The following is a 19347-nucleotide window of genomic DNA, read 5'->3' as shown; positions in this document are numbered from 1 at the left end:
TGACAGTGATCAGTGTGCTGAAGAGGGATTTACTCAAAGAGGTAACTACCATCAGGGGTAAAGGGAAGGGTTTTTGCTTTTGTAAAGGCGACTACGGTGGTCTGAGACAGTATTTAAATTCTGTACGATGGGACCAACTGATGATGTTACCAACAGCAAATTCAAAATGGGAAGCATTCAAAGAATTTATCTTGGAAGCTACTAGGCTTTACATATCAACTAAGAAATATTGTTCAAGGTTTAGGCCTAAATAGATGTCAGATGAATTAATTAGACTTTTGGCAGAGAAGAAAAATGCATGGGATACATATAAATTAATGGGTGACTTGGAGGACTATGATAGATATAAGCTGGTCTGTAACCAAATCACAAAGAAGATTAGGCAGGGAAAGGCAGATTATGAGAAATCTTTGGCAAAGGATACAAAGAAAAACAACAAAGAGTTCTTTACCTATGTAAACTCTAGAAGGAAAGGGATGAATCAGATTGGTCCACTGGATATTGATGGTTCAACTGTTGATGATCCTGCTCAGGTGGCTAACAAACTAAATGAGTATTTTGCATGAGGAGTTATTCAGGAAGGGGAATGCCAGAGGTGAATTAAACTCTAGCAGTGAGCTAGATAATTTTGTAATAACTGAGAGGAAAGTGGAGGAGAAATTGTTGAAGATAAACATAAAAAAGGCATCTGGGGTGGATAGAATCTATTCAGTTATATTAAAGGAGGCAGCAAAGGAAGTAAGCCAACCCTTAGCCTTAATTATGAGAGCTTCTTTGGACTCAGGGGAGGTACCCATGGACTGAAGATGTGCAAATGTGACCCCAATTCATAAAGGAGGATCAAAGGGCGACACAAGTAATTATAGACCTGTTAATTTAACACGTTCCAGGAAATTTAATGGAGGCAATGGTTAAAGAAGCATGTAGGATCATCTAGACAAGATTTCAGTTATAGCTCAGACATAGCATGGTTTTGTTAAGGGAAAGTCTTGTCTGACCAATCTGATTTGATACTGTGATGTGGTCACAAAGGAACTGGATGCAAAGAATAATTTTGATATCATATATTTGGATCTTAGAAAGGCTTTTGATACTGTTGCACATGGAAGACTGCTGAACAAATTGGAGCAGTGTGTGGCATTGAAGGCAAATTGCTGCTATGGATAAAGGGATGGTTGAGTGGGAGAAGACAGAGAGTGGTAATCAATGGACACTGCTCATCGTGGACTAATGTTATTAGTGGAGTCCCCCAGGGTTCAGTGTTGGGTCCATTGTTGTTTTCTGTTGTTTTATAAATGATATATCAAGCTTAATGTCCAAGTTTGCAGACGATACAAAGGTAGGCAGGGTTGTCAAGGACACTACTGACACTATGCTGCTGCTGCAACAGGATCTAGAAAAGTTGAGCAGATGGGCTGAGAGGTGACAAATGAAATTTAACATTGACAAATGTAAAGTACTACATATGGGAAGCAGTAACCCCAGAGTAACATATCAACTCTTTGGCAATACATTGACAGTGGTAGAGAACAAAAAGGACCTGGGGGTAATTGTGCAGGCAGATATGAAGTTTTCTGAGCAGTGCAGACGGTCTAAAAGAGTAGCTCATGGTGTCTTGTCAATGATATACAGGAATTTTTCTGGCAGGGAGAAGGAGGTGATTATCCCCTTGTATAAGGCAATGGTCAGGCCACACCTTGAGTACTGTACACAGGTTTGGAGGCCTCATTTTAAGAAGGATATAGAACTGCTGGAACAAGTACAGAGAAGGGCAAAAAGATTAGTGAATGGAACAAAGGGTTGCTCTTACGAAGAAAAGCTTAAGTTTTGCAAATTACAGTGTCTGGAGATTAGGCACCTGCGAGGTGATCTGATTGAGGTGTATAAAGCCTTGAATGGTTTGAGCATGTTCAATACTGATGGGATTTTTCCTCTTGCTCAGAATAATCACCTGAGAGGGCTAAATTCAAATCGAGGAAAGACAGACGTAGGATAGATGTGCAGAAGTTTGCCTTTAGCCAGTGGATGGTTGGTTGGTGGAACAGACTTCCATCGTTTGTTGTGGAGGTTAATAGCCTAAATAAATTTAAGGCTGAGCTGGACAGTTATTTGGAACGAATGAAGGAGTGAAATGGGAGTTTTTTTTTTTTTGGTGAGGATGCATAAGCTTGCTTTCTTGCATCATATGCCTCTACTAATGCTAATTAGCATCTAAGGCTATAACACGCAAAGTCAAAAAGGTGTAAAATATAAAAGTATAATATTATAATTGTTTATATATTATTGTAAACGAGTATAAGATATAAAAAGTTTATAAAGCATAAAACGATAAAAACATTCTAGATAAAGTTATTTAGATGAATAAGTTGTAAAAACTTAAATATAGCTGACATGTTGTTGTTGTTGTCCGATTAAATCTGTCTGAGTGTATAAGGCTACGACAGATGGCTAAAACATAAATGACAATCATTATAAAAATACGGACATTCAATTTAAATATGATGGACTGTTAAAATGGTGTCACAATTTCTACACATAGGACGATCGTCTGCCCTCAGCATATATATTGTCAGAGAGAGACTGTTTTGAGTATGAATTAATTGTTAGGTATTGTTTTGTATGGAAGAAGATCAAGATCTCAACCTCTAATTCTGTACGGTCCCCTATAATGTTCTTCCAGAATAAACACAATGTGGTATTGCTGTGGATATTTTCTGTGAGCTCTATTATGCTCACAGAAAATATCAACAGTTATTGAAGGGAGAAGTCATATATATATATTTAATACGGAAAGCGTTTTCTTTCGAGTCAGTGTGAATGATAGGCTTAACCGATCGGGCTGGAAGTGGTCTCAAATTAGAGCTATTTCTTCCTAGGTGTGAACAAAGTGGTTAAAATTTAAAAATTCCGATTAGTTTTTTTTTATGGAATGGGCCAGTTTTGTAGTACAAATGAGAATAGTTCAACATTCACTTCATAGATGGAGCCACAGGAAGTTGTTAACTGTTAAACAGTTGTCTAAGTTTATAAGGCAATAAAATAAAACTCTTACCAATTGCGAAATTGCCTACCTTAAAAGAAAGAACTAATCGTTAGGATTCCACTGCACTGCTCCCCACATTGTACACGCAAGCTCATACACTCACTGCCATTCATTACGTTTAACAGATTTAAAACGTTCAGAAGTCATCATTTTATCATTATCACCTTCGAATTTATTTATTTATTTATTTTTTGTTTTTTTAAAGTGAGTAATAATTTAAGGATTTAGAATTATGTCTCAGTCAGGAAGATGTGTCATGTTGAACATACCTTGCGACGTAGAAGATACATGCCTTTTCGTGTTTCTGCAAATATAATATTCAGAATCGGTCTGAAATAGCGAAATCAAAGAAATTTGATAAGTTTCCTCAGATACAAGAAATGACAAAGGATGCAACACATACTATCTTACCTGCTTACGACAAAATACACACTACATTTCTTTAGAACAGCTAGAGAACACTTTAAATTCACATACTAATGAGGGAATGAAATTTAAAAGAGAAATTCAGGTCTGTGGTTGAGAATTTTTTAGAGAACAATAAAGATCCAGACTACGAGACTACAGTTGAAAATATGTTGGTGAACTTCAAGAAGTTGGGCCGCAACATGATTGTCACGGTACATTTTTACAATTCCATAATTGGAAGTGTAAGTGAAGAACAGGGAGGTGAGAGGTTTAAACAAGACATTAAACACATGGAGGTGAGGTACCAGGGGAGTTGAAATGTCAACATCAGGGCTGATATTTGCTAGATACTGAAGAGGTACTGAACAGTAGAAGCATCTGCAAGAAAATGAAAGAAACGAAACACTAATAATGAAAGTTTGACCGAGTTTTTAAAGTGAAAGGTGAGTTTTTAGTGTATTTGTTAATATTCTGCCCTTTTCAGTAGTATTTTATAGAGATGACAACGAATTGTCCAAAATTTTTCGGAAAATTTCAGGCAGTAAAAACTGTGCTACCAATTGTGAAATTTTCACAACGGGTACAGCTAGAATACAGCTATTTGCTGTTTAATGCATACTAGCTTACCTGCTCATGACAAAACACGGACTACATTTCTTTAGGACAGCTAGAGAAAAACTCTGCTACCAATTGCAAAATTTTCGCAATAGGTACTGCTAGTATATATATAAAACAGGTATTGTTTATACTCTGGCACAACCATCTGGTCAGAGGAGCTTACAATAAATGACAAATACAATTGCTAATCGTATTTAGCAGTCATGGGCCTGAACCACGGTCCACTCAAAGAGTGTGTGCTACTGCACTCTTGCCTAACCACTTCGACATATCAGATTTTAGAAGTCGACATTAATTTCAATAGCTTTGTTCTTAGAAGGGTAGGGTGAAGCACTACTGAAATACCAGCACGAACAGAAACCAGTCATGATCTGTTATTTGGAAATGCAAATTTGTGCTAAAAATATTCCCTGTGTGTGTTAATATAACATAATGTTATTATTATTTTTTCACCATGTGAATATGGTCAAAATTTTGTTCAAAATCAGATTCAATGAATACTGACATGAGTACATACACTCAGTGATCACTGAATTATAATTTGGAAGATGTTTTTCATATTACAGTCAATACCACTCATTCCAATGCAGACAGTGAGGAATACGATGACATTTTATGAAGGAAAATTTGTGAATATGAAAAATTCAATGCAGATAGCATTGATATACCTCAAATTAAATTAAATAGAGATAAAAATTATATATTAAAATAAATAAGAGAAATAATAGGAAAAACTCATTTTAATATATAATTTTTATCTCTATTTAATTTTTGGATTAATTTGATCATATTTAAATAGGGGTAGCGTGACGATGTGCTAAAGCTGTGTTCGTACAGCCATCTATAGCCTAATTTGTCTCTATATATTTTCAGTTCAACTATTGTTTTGTCAGTGGTGTGGTTTTGCCATGTGAGTGCTAGGCTTTCTGTTTTATTATTTTTCACTGCATAAGGACCACCGCTATGCAAATCTATTGCATTGGCGGTTTAATCTTAATATCATTCCGTCATTGAATGGATTTGTTTAGCGTTCGAAACGCAGTGATTCCCTGACTATTATTGGCCTCGTGGTCCTCTATCGAGATGGGGCATAATGGTCAGTCTATTTTATTTTATTTTATTAATTTTCAGTTTATTTGGTCATGTAATGTTGTTAGTTTAAGGTTCCATCTTAGTGAGATTTCACATAATTCGGAAACGGGTGCCATCTAGGGGGCACCGATAACTTTCTCTTAATTGGCTTAATTTCTAAATTATTTTAGGAATGTTGCTTCAACACTACCATTTTCTTCTTTAATCCCCCCCCCCCCTTATTTTTCTGTTATTGTTATTTTATTTGGTTCAGTTCATTTTCACTCTAGTGGTTTGCCATGCTACTGGCAATATTCTATTTTAATTTAGCTTATTATACGCAACATGTAGTGGATTGTGCTTTGCTATTGCCACTGATGTTAGTTTTTCCTACTATTTCTCTTATTTATTTTAATATATAATTTTTATCTCTATTTAATTTTTGGATTAATTTGATCATATTTAAATGGGGATTAGCATGACGATGTGCTAATGCTGCGTTCGTACCACCATCTATAGCCTAATTTGTCTCTATATATTTTCAGTTCAACTATTGTTTTGTCAGTGGTGTGGTTTTGCCATGCGAGTAGGCTTTCTGTTTTATTATTTTTTGCTGCATAAGGGCCACCGCTTTGCAAATCTATTGCATCAGCGGTTTGATCTTAGTATCATTCCGTCGTTGCATGGATTTGTTTAGCATTCGAAACGCAGTGATTCCCTGACTATTATTGGCTTTGTGATCCTCTGTCGAGATGGGGCATAATGGTCAGTCTATTTTATTTTATTTTTTATGGTCTCAAGCAAGCACAAGTTGAATAGCACAGAACCTAACCTAAGGATCCCCCAAGAAAATACAGTGAACCCCTGCTTTAAATGATATGTGAAAATCGGAAGAATATTTTCCAGTTAGCAAAGTAAAAATAAATTTATGCTTACATACATAGCTTAATTAATATGTACATACTAATTGATATTTCTGTTCACTGACTTTTTTTTTTTTTTTTTGGTTGTAAAATTTAAAACAGTATAAATGATAAGCAATTAATAACAAAGAACATGGCATGCACAAGTTGCAACAAACATGATACGCACAAGTGAGATTATGGAGTAATGAGTTTCTGAAAATTTATTTTGTTTTTTATATGATTGAATATTTCATGGAAGGGGAAACACATTTTATCATAATAATGTGAAAACCCACAGAATTCTAGCTATCGCTACTATAGCAAATGCAAGAAGATAGTTTACTACCCATTTATAATTGATTACACTAACAGAAAAGACCAATAAACCAGGAACTGCAAACTGTTTTTATTGTTTTATGATCGTGACCTCTAGAAATGTGTTTGGAAAAATATCACAAAGGCAATAACAACTAGAGAGTCAACAGCAGGGGTTTACAAAAAGGAATAGAAATGTTGAAAATTACATCTAACATAATAGCAGGGTTTTCCCAGCACAAAAGCTCAAAAATATTGTGTTATGTGAGATTTCCAGCAATTCTCAAACCCTGTTACAGTGAAACCATGCTGTAGAAGTACTGTGTTATACAAGGGTTGCCCGTACACCGGTTTCATAAGTATACATTGCTTTTCCATATTTTTCCATTGCCTTCCATCAGGAAAAAGATGCACACATTTCCTGATGGTAAAAGTCCTGTCCTGTCTTGTCTCTTAAAGACATCTCACCATCCTTTCCTAAATTTTTGACTGCAGATAGTAATTTTCAAGGCCACAAGAGAAACAGTAATCAGAATAAACGGGATTAGGGCAAATATATAACTGCCACAAACCATCTCAGTTATGCATTTGCTTCTCTGGTCTTAGACTTGTGTGAGAAGTGGTGTCAGGTTGAAGAACTCTCTCCCTTTCTCTCTCTCATCCCTATGATTAAAATTGCCTTTATCACTCTAGTTTCTTTCTTGTGGCAATGCAGCCTTTTCAGTCTTTGGCATAAAAGTCTGGTGGAAATGCAGTCTTTTCAGCATGGCATAAAAGCTCAGGGCACATTAGCCAATGCCATTTTGATAACTAATTTTTCTTGCATTATCATTAGGAATGTTTCAAAACTGTGCAGCCAGAAGATGAGAAGTTTCATGTTTACAGCATTTTGAGTTTTTGTTATTGCACTGGCAGTTGTGTTTACCCTTTACCCATGCCTTTTCAGAATTTCAGTTAGATTCTGAAAGTTACATAGTAGGTATCAAACAGAAATGCTAGTTATGCATTTATAATGAGGAAAAAAACTACACATAATTTTGAAACACCCTGTATACAGGGTGTTTCAAAACTATGAAATACAGGGTGTTTCAAAATTATGTATACACACTTTAAAAATTCATATTTAATGAACAATATGCACCAATTTAATTTTCTTAAACTCATTTTGTAAAAAAAAAAAAAAAAATAGACAATTTTTTTACAATAATTTAAATTTTGTTTTATTTTATAGATACCTCTAAATCAATGGAGAGTACCCAATTAAGTTTTGAAGAAAGAAATAAAATTATAAAATGGTATTGGAAATAAGAAAATGTCAATGAAGTTCAGCATGCTTGGAAATCAAGATATGGAACAAAAGCACCTACATGTTTAACAATTACTCATTTGCAGGATAAATTTGAGGAGCAGGGAACCATTCAGAATATCAGTAATTTAGAATGTGGCAGGAAGAGGACATCAAGAAGTAATGAAAACGTTGAAGCTGTAAGAAATTCAATCTTGTGCACTCCAAGAAAATCGACAAGATATGTTCACAAGAGTTAGGTTTAAGCCATACAATTGAATTAAACTTTAAGTCATTTATACATCGATTAGTGCATGAAATACAGGAAGACGATCAACGGATAGGTCACTGAGCGGGTGATTTTGAATATCCTCCAAGGTCATCAGGTCTCACCCCTTTAGATTTTTTTGCTTGGGGATACTTGAAAATCGGGTTTATAGTCACAACCTGCAAACATTGGAAGAATTGTGGATGAAAATTCAACAAGAAGCAGAAAACATTTCACCTGATTTGTGCATTTCAGTATGTAGATCTGTTGAAGATAGATTCTGCTCATGCATTAATGCTGATGGAGGGCATTTTGAACAATTAAAGTTTTATTGTTGTAAAAAAAAAATTAGTTTGAGGGAAAAAAAACTAGTTTTAGAAACTAAAAAATTAGTTTCTAAAATTAGTTAGTTTGTAAAAAAAAATTAGTTGAAGCTGTAAGAAATTCAATCTTGTGCACTCCAAGAAAATCGACAAGATGTGTTCACAAGAGTTAGGTTTAAACCATACAATTGAATTAAACTTTAAGTTATTTATACATCGATTAGTGCATGAAATACAGGAAGATGATCAATGGATAGGTCACTGAGCGGGTGATTTTGAACATCCTCCAAGGTCATCAGGTCTCACCCCTTTAGATTTTTTTGCTTGGGGATACTTGAAAATCGGGTTTACAGTCACAACCTGCAAACATTGGAAGAATTGTGGTTGAAAATTCAACAAGAAGCAGAAAACATTTCACCTGATTTGTGCATTTCAGTATGTAGATCTGTTGAAGATAGATTCTGCTCATGCATTAATGCTGATGGAGGGCATTTTGAACAATTAAAGTTTTATTGTTGTAAAAAAAAAATTAGTTTTTTGTCTTCAAAGTATCAAAAAAAATATTTACATTTGTATATACTGTTCATTAAATATAAATTTTTAAAGTGTGTATACATAATTTTGAAACACCCTCTATATATATATATATATATATATTTCTCTTTGTTGAAAAATCTCTGAGATTTCTGAAGAAAATTAATTTTATTTTTGAAGTAAACTTTAAATTTGTTTAGTTCATAGGTATTAAATTTTCATATTCTTCCAGATAAAGAAAAAAATAAACAAAAAACACAGGAATTCAAACCCATACCTTTCCGCCAGCACACTGAATAATTTCTGAAAAATAAAATACATAAGGTTTTCATACTCACTTTTCCATGTTAAGATCTAATTATACAAAGTAAATTCTATATTTATGAAAAAAATTTCAACACCTGTAACATTTGAAAACAATTTTCTTAGGATGCCATATAAATCAATTTTAAATAAGCTTCATAAATTGATGCTTTCTTGCACCATCATTTTGCTACCACTACTAAAAACTTTTTTTTAAATTATTAAATAAATCAATTTTCATATTACAAAAAAGAAAAGATGTCTGAAGGGTGAAGGCCTCTCCAGCAACTTTCCAGTTCCTTCTGTTTTGAGCACTGGCCATCCATTTACTACCCACAAACTCATTAATTTCATCTATCCATCTCCGCCTTTGTCTTCCAGGTTTTCTTCTAGCTCTTCTTGGATACCATTCTGTTATTTTCTTAGTCCATCTGCCATCATGTCTTCGAGCTATGTGTTCTGCCCAAGACCATTTTAGTTCTTTAGTTTTGATAAGAATGTCCTTTACTTGGGTTTGCTACCTAATCTATGTGTTTCTCTTCTTATCTAACAGTCTGATTCTCAATATAATTCGTTCCATTCTTCGCTGTGTAGTTCTCAGCTTCTCTTCCATTCTTTTGGTGAGTGCCCAAGTTTCACTTCCATAAGTCATGGTGGGGAGTATACATTGGTTCATTATTTTACGTTTCAGACAAATTGGGATATTGCTCTTCAGTATGTGACTATATTTCCTGAATGCTATCCATCCAAAATTTATTCTTCTCTTGACTTCCAGCCATTTATCATTATTACAGCTAATAACTTGTCCCAGATAAGTATATGACTCCACCTTTTCAATTACTGCTCCTTCAATCATTATTTCCCTTTCTGTGGCATACTTGTTCATCATTACTTTTGTTTTAGCCATATTCATCTTTAGTCCAAAATCCTTACTAACTGTGCATAACTGATTAAGATTTTCCTCTAATTCTTTGGGATCATGGCTTATGACCACAATGTCATCTGCAAATCGTAAATGGTTTAGGTACTCTCCGTTCACATTGACTCCTTTCTGTGACCAGTCTAATCTGAAAGCTTCCTCAAGGGCAGCAGTAAACAGCTTTGGAGATATTGTGTCTCCTTGTCGAACTCCTTTCTCAATTTTAAATTTCCTACTGCCTTTGTCTAGTCTAATAAAGGAGGTAGCACTCTCATATATTTTCTTCAAAATCATAATATATGGGGGTATCTATGCCTTGTCTTTCCAGTGCCTGAAACATTGCCTTATGCTGTATGGAGTCAAATGCCTTTTCATAATCCACAAATGCCAGGCATAATGGTGTTTTATATTCATTTGCTTTCTCCATTGGCTGTGATATTACATGAAGGTGATCCATAGTTGAGAATCCTGTCCTAAAGCCAGCTTGCTCTTTCGGTTGATTCTCATCAAGTATTCTTTCTAATATGTTAGTAATGACCCCTGTGAACAACTTGTAGATGTGGGATAACAAGCTAATTGGTCTATAATTTCCAATTTTTGATTTATCTCCTTTCTTATGCAGCAAAACTGATTGCATTATTCCACTGCTTAGGCTCACACCTTTTCTAATGCACTTTGAGAGCCTTGCTAGTTTTTGTGTTATGTCTCTTCCTCCCAATTTTAACAACTCTACAGTAACTTCATCTTCCCCCGGGGCTTTCTGATTCATTTTCTTCAATGCATGTTCTACCTCATCAGGAAGAATATCGGGTATGTCGTATGTGTTGCTACTTTGCAATCCATCTTCCCCACTGCTGGCATCATTCCCCTGCTCCTTGTATACTTCTCTATAGTAGTCTTCTGCTATTTGAATTATGCCTTCTCTGCTGTTTATAAGTACACCATCGCTATTCTTCAGTTTCAGTATCATTTGTCTTTCTGTATTACTGCTCATGGCTGTTGATTTAAATCCTTTGTTTTCCCTTAATGCTTGTTCTACTTTTCTTGTGTTAAATCTTCTTATGTCCTCTCTGAGTCTCTTTTTAATGGCTTTGCATAACTCAGTATACTCAATTTTCTCCCTGTCAGTGTTTTTCTTGCTTTCCATTTGTTGTCTTCGGTTCATCATGACAAGTGTTTCTTGGCTAATTTTTTCTTCTTTGGATTTCTTTTTCCTTATAGGTTTCTTGGGCTTTATCGCTTTCAGAAAGTTGTAATATTCCTCGTCGATATCTTGGTCCTGAGCAGTCTGCAGAAGCTCAAACTTGTTTTTAAGTTCCAGTACATACCGCTTTATCTCCTCTTCTGTTATCTCAAAGACCTTTGTATTATTTACTCGAGTCAGTTTTTTCCTTTCCTTTCCTACATCTATATCAAGTGTACATCTTACCATTCTGTGATCACTTCCAAAATTTACCTTATTCAGGACGGTAACATCATTCACAATATATCTTCTGTTAGTGAGGATGAAGTCGATTTCATTAGTAGTTAATCCATTTGGACTCTTCCATGTCCACTTTCTGTTCACCCTTTTCTTGAAAAAATTGTTCATTACTGACAGTCCTTGAGATTCTGCAAATTCCACAAGTCTTTCACCTCTTTCATTTCTTTCACCAATTCCAAAATTTCCTATAGTTCCCCTTTCTGCGCTGTTTTGTCTTTTTCCAACCTTAGCATTGAAGTCCCCCATAATAATAGTGTAGTGGGTTATCTGCTCATCTAGAAGACTCAATTTCGGTGTACATTTCTTCAACCTCTTCATCATCATGGCTTGATGTTGGTGCATAAATCATTATAATCTTTAGCTTGTACCTCTTAGAAATCTTGAGTATTAGTCTTGACACCCTTGGTGATGTACTTTTGAATTCCAAAATGTTGTTTTTAAAATCTTTATGGACCAGAAACCCAACTCCACCTTCACTCCTTTCACTGTTTCCATTGGTGTACAGCAGATTTCCACTTGATAAACTTATAAGTGATTCATTTCTTCTTCTTGTTTCAGCCAAACCGATGATATTCCAATTCATATTTTCTAATTCCTTTTCCAGCTCTAATATCCTGTCTTCGCCGATGAACTTACATGTGAACTTACATGTCATTAACTATGATAAATTTAAAGAATTTGAAGTTTTATTTTTTAAACTTTTTTTTTTTTTTTATAAAAAAGATTAAATCACAAAAGTGATAATAATATGATTTATATTTCTAACATTCTTTTGGAAATATATAACAAATGCAATTATTAAAGAAATTTAAATGAGAAATATGAAAGCCACTCTGAAACTAATGCTTCCAATTTTTTTTTTTTAACCACTTGAATGATGTTGCATGCAAAACAATGTGAAAATCTAAGTTGGCTAATACTGCCAATATACTGTAAGTTTTACTGCAAATCAGGTGGCAGGGTTGTGACTGTCTGTGAAAATGGAAGGTGACAGTGACATTTCATGTATGAAGCAGCAGTGTTATTGAGTTTCTGGATGCAGAGAATACCCACTGAGATTCACTAACAATTGAAGGATGTTAACAGGAACATCACAGTCATGCTTAACCTACCAGAGTCAAGGTGGTGGGTTAGGCATGACACTGACAGTGCTAGTGCCATGAAGCACATGCAAAGGTCAGAGGTTAGGCTGCTCTCATACTGCAGCAAAGGCAGAAAATGAGGAGAGAGGGGATAATCTGATTGGAAATGTGTGTGAGAGAGTAGGAATAGGATTTAACACAGTGAAAACAAGTTTGATAAAAACTGTAAAATAATTTACCAAAAACTGATTTACTTTAAAACAAATAAAAATGAATCGATGCATTTAAAATACATTAAAAATTATAAATTTAAAAGTGATAAAACACCATTAAAAATTTATAATTTTTAATGTATTTTAAATTCATCAATTCATTTTTATTTGTTTTAAAGTAAATCAGTTTTTGGTAAATTATGGGGATAATCTGATTGGAAATGTGTGTGAGAGAGTAGGAATAGGATTTAACACAGTGAAAACAAGTTTGATAAAAACTGTAAAATAATTTACCAAAAACTGATTTACTTTAAAACAAATAAAAATGAATTGATGAATTTAAAATACATTAAAAATTATAAATTTTTAATGGTGTTTTATCACTTTTAAATTTATAATTTTTAATGTATTTTAAATGCATCGATTCATTTTTATTTGTTTTAAAGTAAATCAGTTTTTGGTAAATTATTTTACAATTTTTATTGTATTATTTCAGTATATTATTCAGTATTATTTTATCATTAAATCAGTTTATTTAAACAGTTGGTGTATTTGTTTAAACTTGTGGTATGTATAACCCCAACCTTAGAGGCTTTTTGCAGATAAAACAAGTTTGGACAATCTGAGGTGCAAAAAATTGTTTCAGGTTTCCTGACAGCATCATGAACTGGAATCAAGAGTAATCAGTGGCAAAGACAAGGATTTGCCAATAAAGAAGCATGGCCATCCACTGGAAAAATCAGTGGATGGCCAAGTTTTTTTTTTTTTTTTTTTTTTGATAAGAGAAGGGTAATCTTTGTGGATTTCCTGAAAAGGGGAAACACGATCCATTCCGCTTGTTATGTGGAGATACTGAAGAAGCTGAAGACAGAAATTGCAAGAGCGAGGTCAGAAAAGAAAGGAAACTTTCTCCCTCAACACAAGAATGTCAGACCTTATACTAACATCCTGATAAGGAACACCATTGCAGAATTCAGCTGGACTGCACTGCTACACCCCCCTGTGCTATCCTCACTTTGTATCATCAGACCTTCACCTCTTTGGGCCCTACACAAAGGATAGCCTTCATGGAGAAACTTCATGGATGACGACGCTGTCATTGCAGCCATCAAGAATGGTTCTTGGAGGCTGATAAAAACTTTTACGGGGGGGGGGGGTTACTGGCCCACATAATCAAAGTTTTTCTTCATATAGTTGCCCTTTTGCCAATCTCACCATGCGAGTTGCCCTTCTTTGGACCCTTTCAAGAAGCTCAATGTCTTTTTTCAGATGAGATCTCCATCATCTTGGAGAACTCATCTGTAATTTCAAAATCACTAATTTCAGTCATCTGTAATTTCAAAATCACTAACTTCATATGACTCAGCCTTACTCGTACAGCCTCTCCTCAGCATAAAGGGTCTTTTGTCAATAAAGACTGATGCAAAGTACCTATTTAATTCATCAGCAACATCAGCTAGGTTATCTAAGAATTTCCCACATCCAGTGCAAAAGGGTCCGATCTGATTTGTTTTCTTCTTCTTTCTATTCACATACATGAGCAACAAGATTGGTGAGGGGAACAAAGGGATGCTCTTACCAAGAAAGGCTTAAGTTCTGCAAATTGCAGCACCTGGAGAGTAGGCATCTTTGAGGTGATCTGATTAAGGTGTTTAAGGCCTTGAATGGGTTGAGCAAGCTAAATGCTGATGGGATTCTTCTTCTTCTTCTTCTTACTCAGATTAAGGGCTTGAGGGGGCATAGATTCAAATTGAGGAAAGACAGTTGTAGAATAGATGTGCAGAAATTTGCCTTTAGCCAGCAGGTAGTTGACTGGTGGAACAGACTTCCATCTTTTGTTGTGGAAGTTGATAGCCTAAATAAATTTAAGGCTGAGCTGGACAGGCAATTGAAACGAATGGAGGGGCGAAATGGGAGGTTTTATTTTGGCTGATGCTGCATAAGATTGCTTTCTTGCATCGTATGCCTCTACTAATGCTAATGAAAAACTCTGTCTCCATTCTTTGCACTCTTAGCCAGTGCTTTCTCATACTCAGCCTTGGCTTCCCTAACCTTATCTGTGGTACTATTACAGATCAACCCGTAGCTGTTGCAGGCTACAGTACTTTTCATCACTCTAACTTTCCCAAGCTGTCTTTTTCTGCTCTATTAGGCTGGCCAGCTCCATATTCATCCATCACGACATTCTCCTCATACTATATTTTCTTAATGTTATATGGTGTGTGTGTGTGTGTGTATATATATATATATATATATACACACACACACTTCTATATGTATACCATATATACTACTCATACACTTATCTAATATATTTGTCTATGTGTTTGTGTGTGTCCACGGCTTCTGTGGGTATTGCTTTCAAGGTATTCCATGATTCTAATGTATTTGCCCTCCCACTACGATCTGCCCAATTAATAGATGTCTATGTAGAGCCTTAACCTGCCATAATACCCTTTTCTGAAATTAGGATATGAGAAGGTGAAGTAAATAAAATTAAGTAAAATGGGTTTACGGCTAAAGCATTATGCTACAAGGGCTACATAATGTCATTGTTCATGAAAGGTATAGCCTCATTCTGTAAGTGGTGTGTTGAGAAAACTAAGTTTGCTACTTAGTGCATCCACAATAGGAGATCAATGAACTAAATAGTAAACTTGGTTTCTCAATACTATATACAGAATGGGGCTATGTCTTTTGTATACAATGACATTATACAGCTCTTGTAACACAAGGCTTTAGCCATAAACCCATTTAACTTCAACCAGTTAATTTAAAATATTTAACCGAACAGCCACACACTAACCTTTCATCTGTTCAGGTCCAGGAACTACACTTGATGTCACATGTATGCTCCAACCCTTTAGAAGTGGATCACATACTGATAATTTCAACGTTTCCTCAAGACTAAATTTGTACTGTTTTTCAGCACTTTTATCCCTGATTAGAAATGTAGTGTGATCTGAGTGAATAAACAGGAAAGAACTGAAGTTATTTATTCACATAATGATCAGGAAATTATGTAAGTCATCTAGGTGAACATAACTGAAGAGAAAATAATAATGGAAATAATTCTGTCTAAAAACTTAGAATTAATTCTTATGAAAATAACTCTGAAATAATTTTTATTATTTTCCATTATAATATTATTATATGACTCAAAATTTTAAATGTGTCTGTTGTCTTTACCATTTCTGTTTGTCTGCACATAAAAACATGACTCTCAGTGGACAAAAGATTTTCATGAAATTTTAAATTTGGGTTTTTTAGAAGGATTTAAGCTGTCGAAAATTTTATCAAAATTGGACAAACAGAAACCTGGCAACAATATATAATAATATTATTTATACTGCAGCTGAAGAATTGGATGGATCTTCATTAAATTTTAACTCTTTTAAAAAGATTTGTCAAATCATTCAAAATTTCATTAAAATAAGATAAACAGAAATCCAGCAACTATTTTTTTTCATATACAGGGTGTTTCAAAAATGATGGTCAATAATTTAAAGGTGAAAAGTACAAACTAAAATAAGCAAAGAAGTCCCAGTGAACATTGGGGCGCAAATGAACCGTTTTTAAGATAATGCACATTTTCTGTTAAGATCCGCCACTGACTATGGGAGCACTCTGGGAGGGTAGTCTGTATTGCTGGATATGGTACTATATACACACACTGCTATAACAGTACATGCTCTTGCAGAGCAACCCTCCTTGTCGAAATTCCTGGATTTTGTTCTATTCTTTCTAACACCCTTTTATCAACATCAGGTGTTATGCTTCTGGGCCTACCTGCTTGTATTCCATGTGCGAAGCGCCCATGTTCTCTAAGGCATTGTGTACCCTGAGGAATGTGCACCTTTTGGGCTGCCTTCAGCAGGGAAATGTTTCTTGGTACAAACATGCAGCCCCGAGTGCACTGCCGTTGGCTTTACAACACATGAAATGCATGTCCGCATACTTTTCGTTGCTGTAACCTCTTTCCATGTTGACTATCCTTTGACTGGTTTTGGTTTTTTTTTTTTTAGGAGCATTAGCAACTAAGGCCATATTGCTCTGGAGATATGCGGTGGTCATTCCCTGACCTTTCCACATCCTCCGTATTTGGTGGGCACAGGCTCGAACCCCGGTCTAATCAAGAAGCGTGTGCTACGCACTGCTGCTCCTGCCCACCTGGCTACGGAGGCGCCCAACTATCCTTTGACAAGTACTAGTATGCCTGCTATGTCTCAGAGCATTGAGAAAGGGGAAAGAGAGAGAATGAGCATAACCTAACCAAAAACAAACAAGTCAGTGGTGGATCCCAACTAGAAGTGTGCAATATCTCGAAAACGATTCACTTAAGGACCAATGTTTATTAGGCTTTTTTTGCATATTGTAGTCTGTATAGTTCACCTTTAAATTATTGACCATCACTTTTGAAACACCCTGTATACTATATAGGCTATCTATTTATATTGTAGCTGAAGTAGCTACAATATAAATAGATACTGTTTGTTGCCATGCACTGACTGGAGGAATCAATGAGCTGTACAGTGGATATGCAGAAATAAAATGTTTTTGGGTCTCAGTTTGCACATAAAAGATGTTCTTTGAGAAACTCAAAATTCATTATCTTGAATTATTATTACAGCAGACTCTCGATTAATCGGGGCACTTCAAGACTCCAAATTAAAAAAAAAATCAACCAGAAATAAAAAGATTCAAGTAATAACTAGAATAGGTATAAACAAATATTTTTCAAGTCGTAAATAAGCGACAAGCGGCATTATAAGTCATCATTGAGAGATTAGTGCACCTATTATTTTGCAATCCCAACTGTCTTCACACCCGTGGCTCAAAAAAAAAAAAGAAGAGAGAGATTAAATGTTTAGTTTGTTTTAGTGCGTCGTGTCGATTGTTGTGTTCCATTACAAAGCAAAAGGACAATTTTTTTTTTTTTTTTTTTTTTTGTTTAGAAATTGCAAAAATGATGGGTAAACGCAAAAGAATCGCGTTTTCATGGGTAAACGCAAATTGGTGTATTAAGGCTGGACCCCTCAACCACCAGGATTCTCCTTTCCGAATTCCACGGATCACAGCTGCACACGCCGGATTCCAATGATGTAACCCTGGAACCAAGGTATGGGCGTTAGATCCCAGTGATGCTAATCTGGAAAACCAGCAGAATCACTAGGAGGTCCCCTCACCACGTACAGGTGTCCACGTCGAGGGGCTTAACACAGGAATGCTATTTTTGAGGAGCACCTGTTAGGTGCTCTGCCACCACTGCCGGGTTAATATTTAAAATTTATGCAAGTGTTTTAATGGTGGTATGGATTATTTATTTATTTTGTAGTTTTAAACATAAAAGTATAAGTTTTTTTTTTTTTAGTTTGTTTCATACTTAAAGAACATGCCCTTTAATATGAAGGGATATTCCTTCATGATATCCCTCTTTAATTATATAATGTGAGATTTTGTGTGTGTGATTAAACAAGGTATTTTCTTCACTCTGTACAGCATCTCAATTTATTATCATAATTATTCTAAGTAGTTTCTATGTTATGAATTTAAATTATTTTAATTTGAATCTCCTCACTACAAAAGACTGAACTGCAGTTCCCTAGCAATACAATTCCATATAGTCATGGAATAAAGAAATCCTATATTAACACATGCAAAATAACTTTATTAAAAATAAAAATGATTATTTTTGTACTTTACTTAATGATTATTTTTTCCATCATGTGTGCTGCTCAAATAGAAATAATTTCCTACAAAACCTTGAAAAAAAAAAAAAAAATAAAAAATAAATAAATAAAAAAACAGCAAAAAAAAAACAGTAAATAGTTTCCTATGGACTCTTTACAGAGAAACATCAATTTAAACCTGGACCGGGGGATTCCTAGGAATTTATTTTAATCTAGAAATTTGAATGATGAAATATTTCAAGCAAAAGTACTGTAATTTTTTTATATTAAATTTATTATACATTTTCTCTCTTAAATTATGCTACCATTTTTAAAATGAAATTTTATATTTCATATACATACGTTATCAATACAAACCAATAAAAGTAAAGGCTGAGTTGCACTCATGTAGCCACCTGGTACTAATAATAGGTGTTCCTTTTGCAATGCAGCATAAAGTTTTGGCTGTTCTCCGAAACTGAAACGTAAACAGAACATACAATTCTTATACATTTTAGAGAATAATATAAATTAATAGGGAAAATAAGAAAAAAAAAAAAAAAAAAAAAAACCACATTATTGCAAAAATGAATAAATCAGCATCTAACAAAAAAAAAAAAAAAAAAAAGAAAGAGATGTCTATTAAAAATATACATCTCTTTAAATACATCTTAAGAAAAGTAAGAATGTGCAGGATTCCATAGGAATGATATCATGGTATCCAGCATAATTTATAATTCAGGTTTATTTTTTCCATATATAGAGCTTATTTTATATTCGACCTATTTGTCTAAAAAACTACTATATGCTTCAGTGGATGCACATACTCTAAAACAGTGGTCTCAAACTGGTAGCCCACAGGCCGCATCCGGCCCACGAATACATTTCAGTTATGTATTATACGGTGCT

General features: G+C 34.6%; 1 protein-coding gene across 1 annotated transcript in view; it reads right to left on the bottom strand.

The window, feature by feature from the left end:
* The window catches only part of LOC150087455 (uncharacterized), a 136497-nt gene that overhangs the window by 40184 nt on the left and 76966 nt on the right, over window positions 1-19347 (bottom strand). Inside the window, exons 13-15 of the mRNA XM_090372493.1 lie at window positions 18817-18916; window positions 15576-15731; window positions 9048-9073 (exon numbers count right to left, since the gene is read on the bottom strand). Coding sequence (XP_090228619.1) covers window positions 9048-9073; window positions 15576-15731; window positions 18817-18916 — 282 coding nt within the window. The remainder of the gene's footprint in view (window positions 1-9047; window positions 9074-15575; window positions 15732-18816; window positions 18917-19347) is intronic.

This window comes from Mastigoproctus giganteus, chromosome 4 (genome assembly GCF_048544385.1).
Source record: "Mastigoproctus giganteus isolate SK-2022 chromosome 4, ASM4854438v1, whole genome shotgun sequence".
NCBI lineage: Eukaryota > Metazoa > Arthropoda > Arachnida > Uropygi > Thelyphonidae > Mastigoproctus > Mastigoproctus giganteus.
Note: the sequence above shows the minus strand (reverse complement) of the source record. Positions and strands in the feature narration are given on the sequence as shown.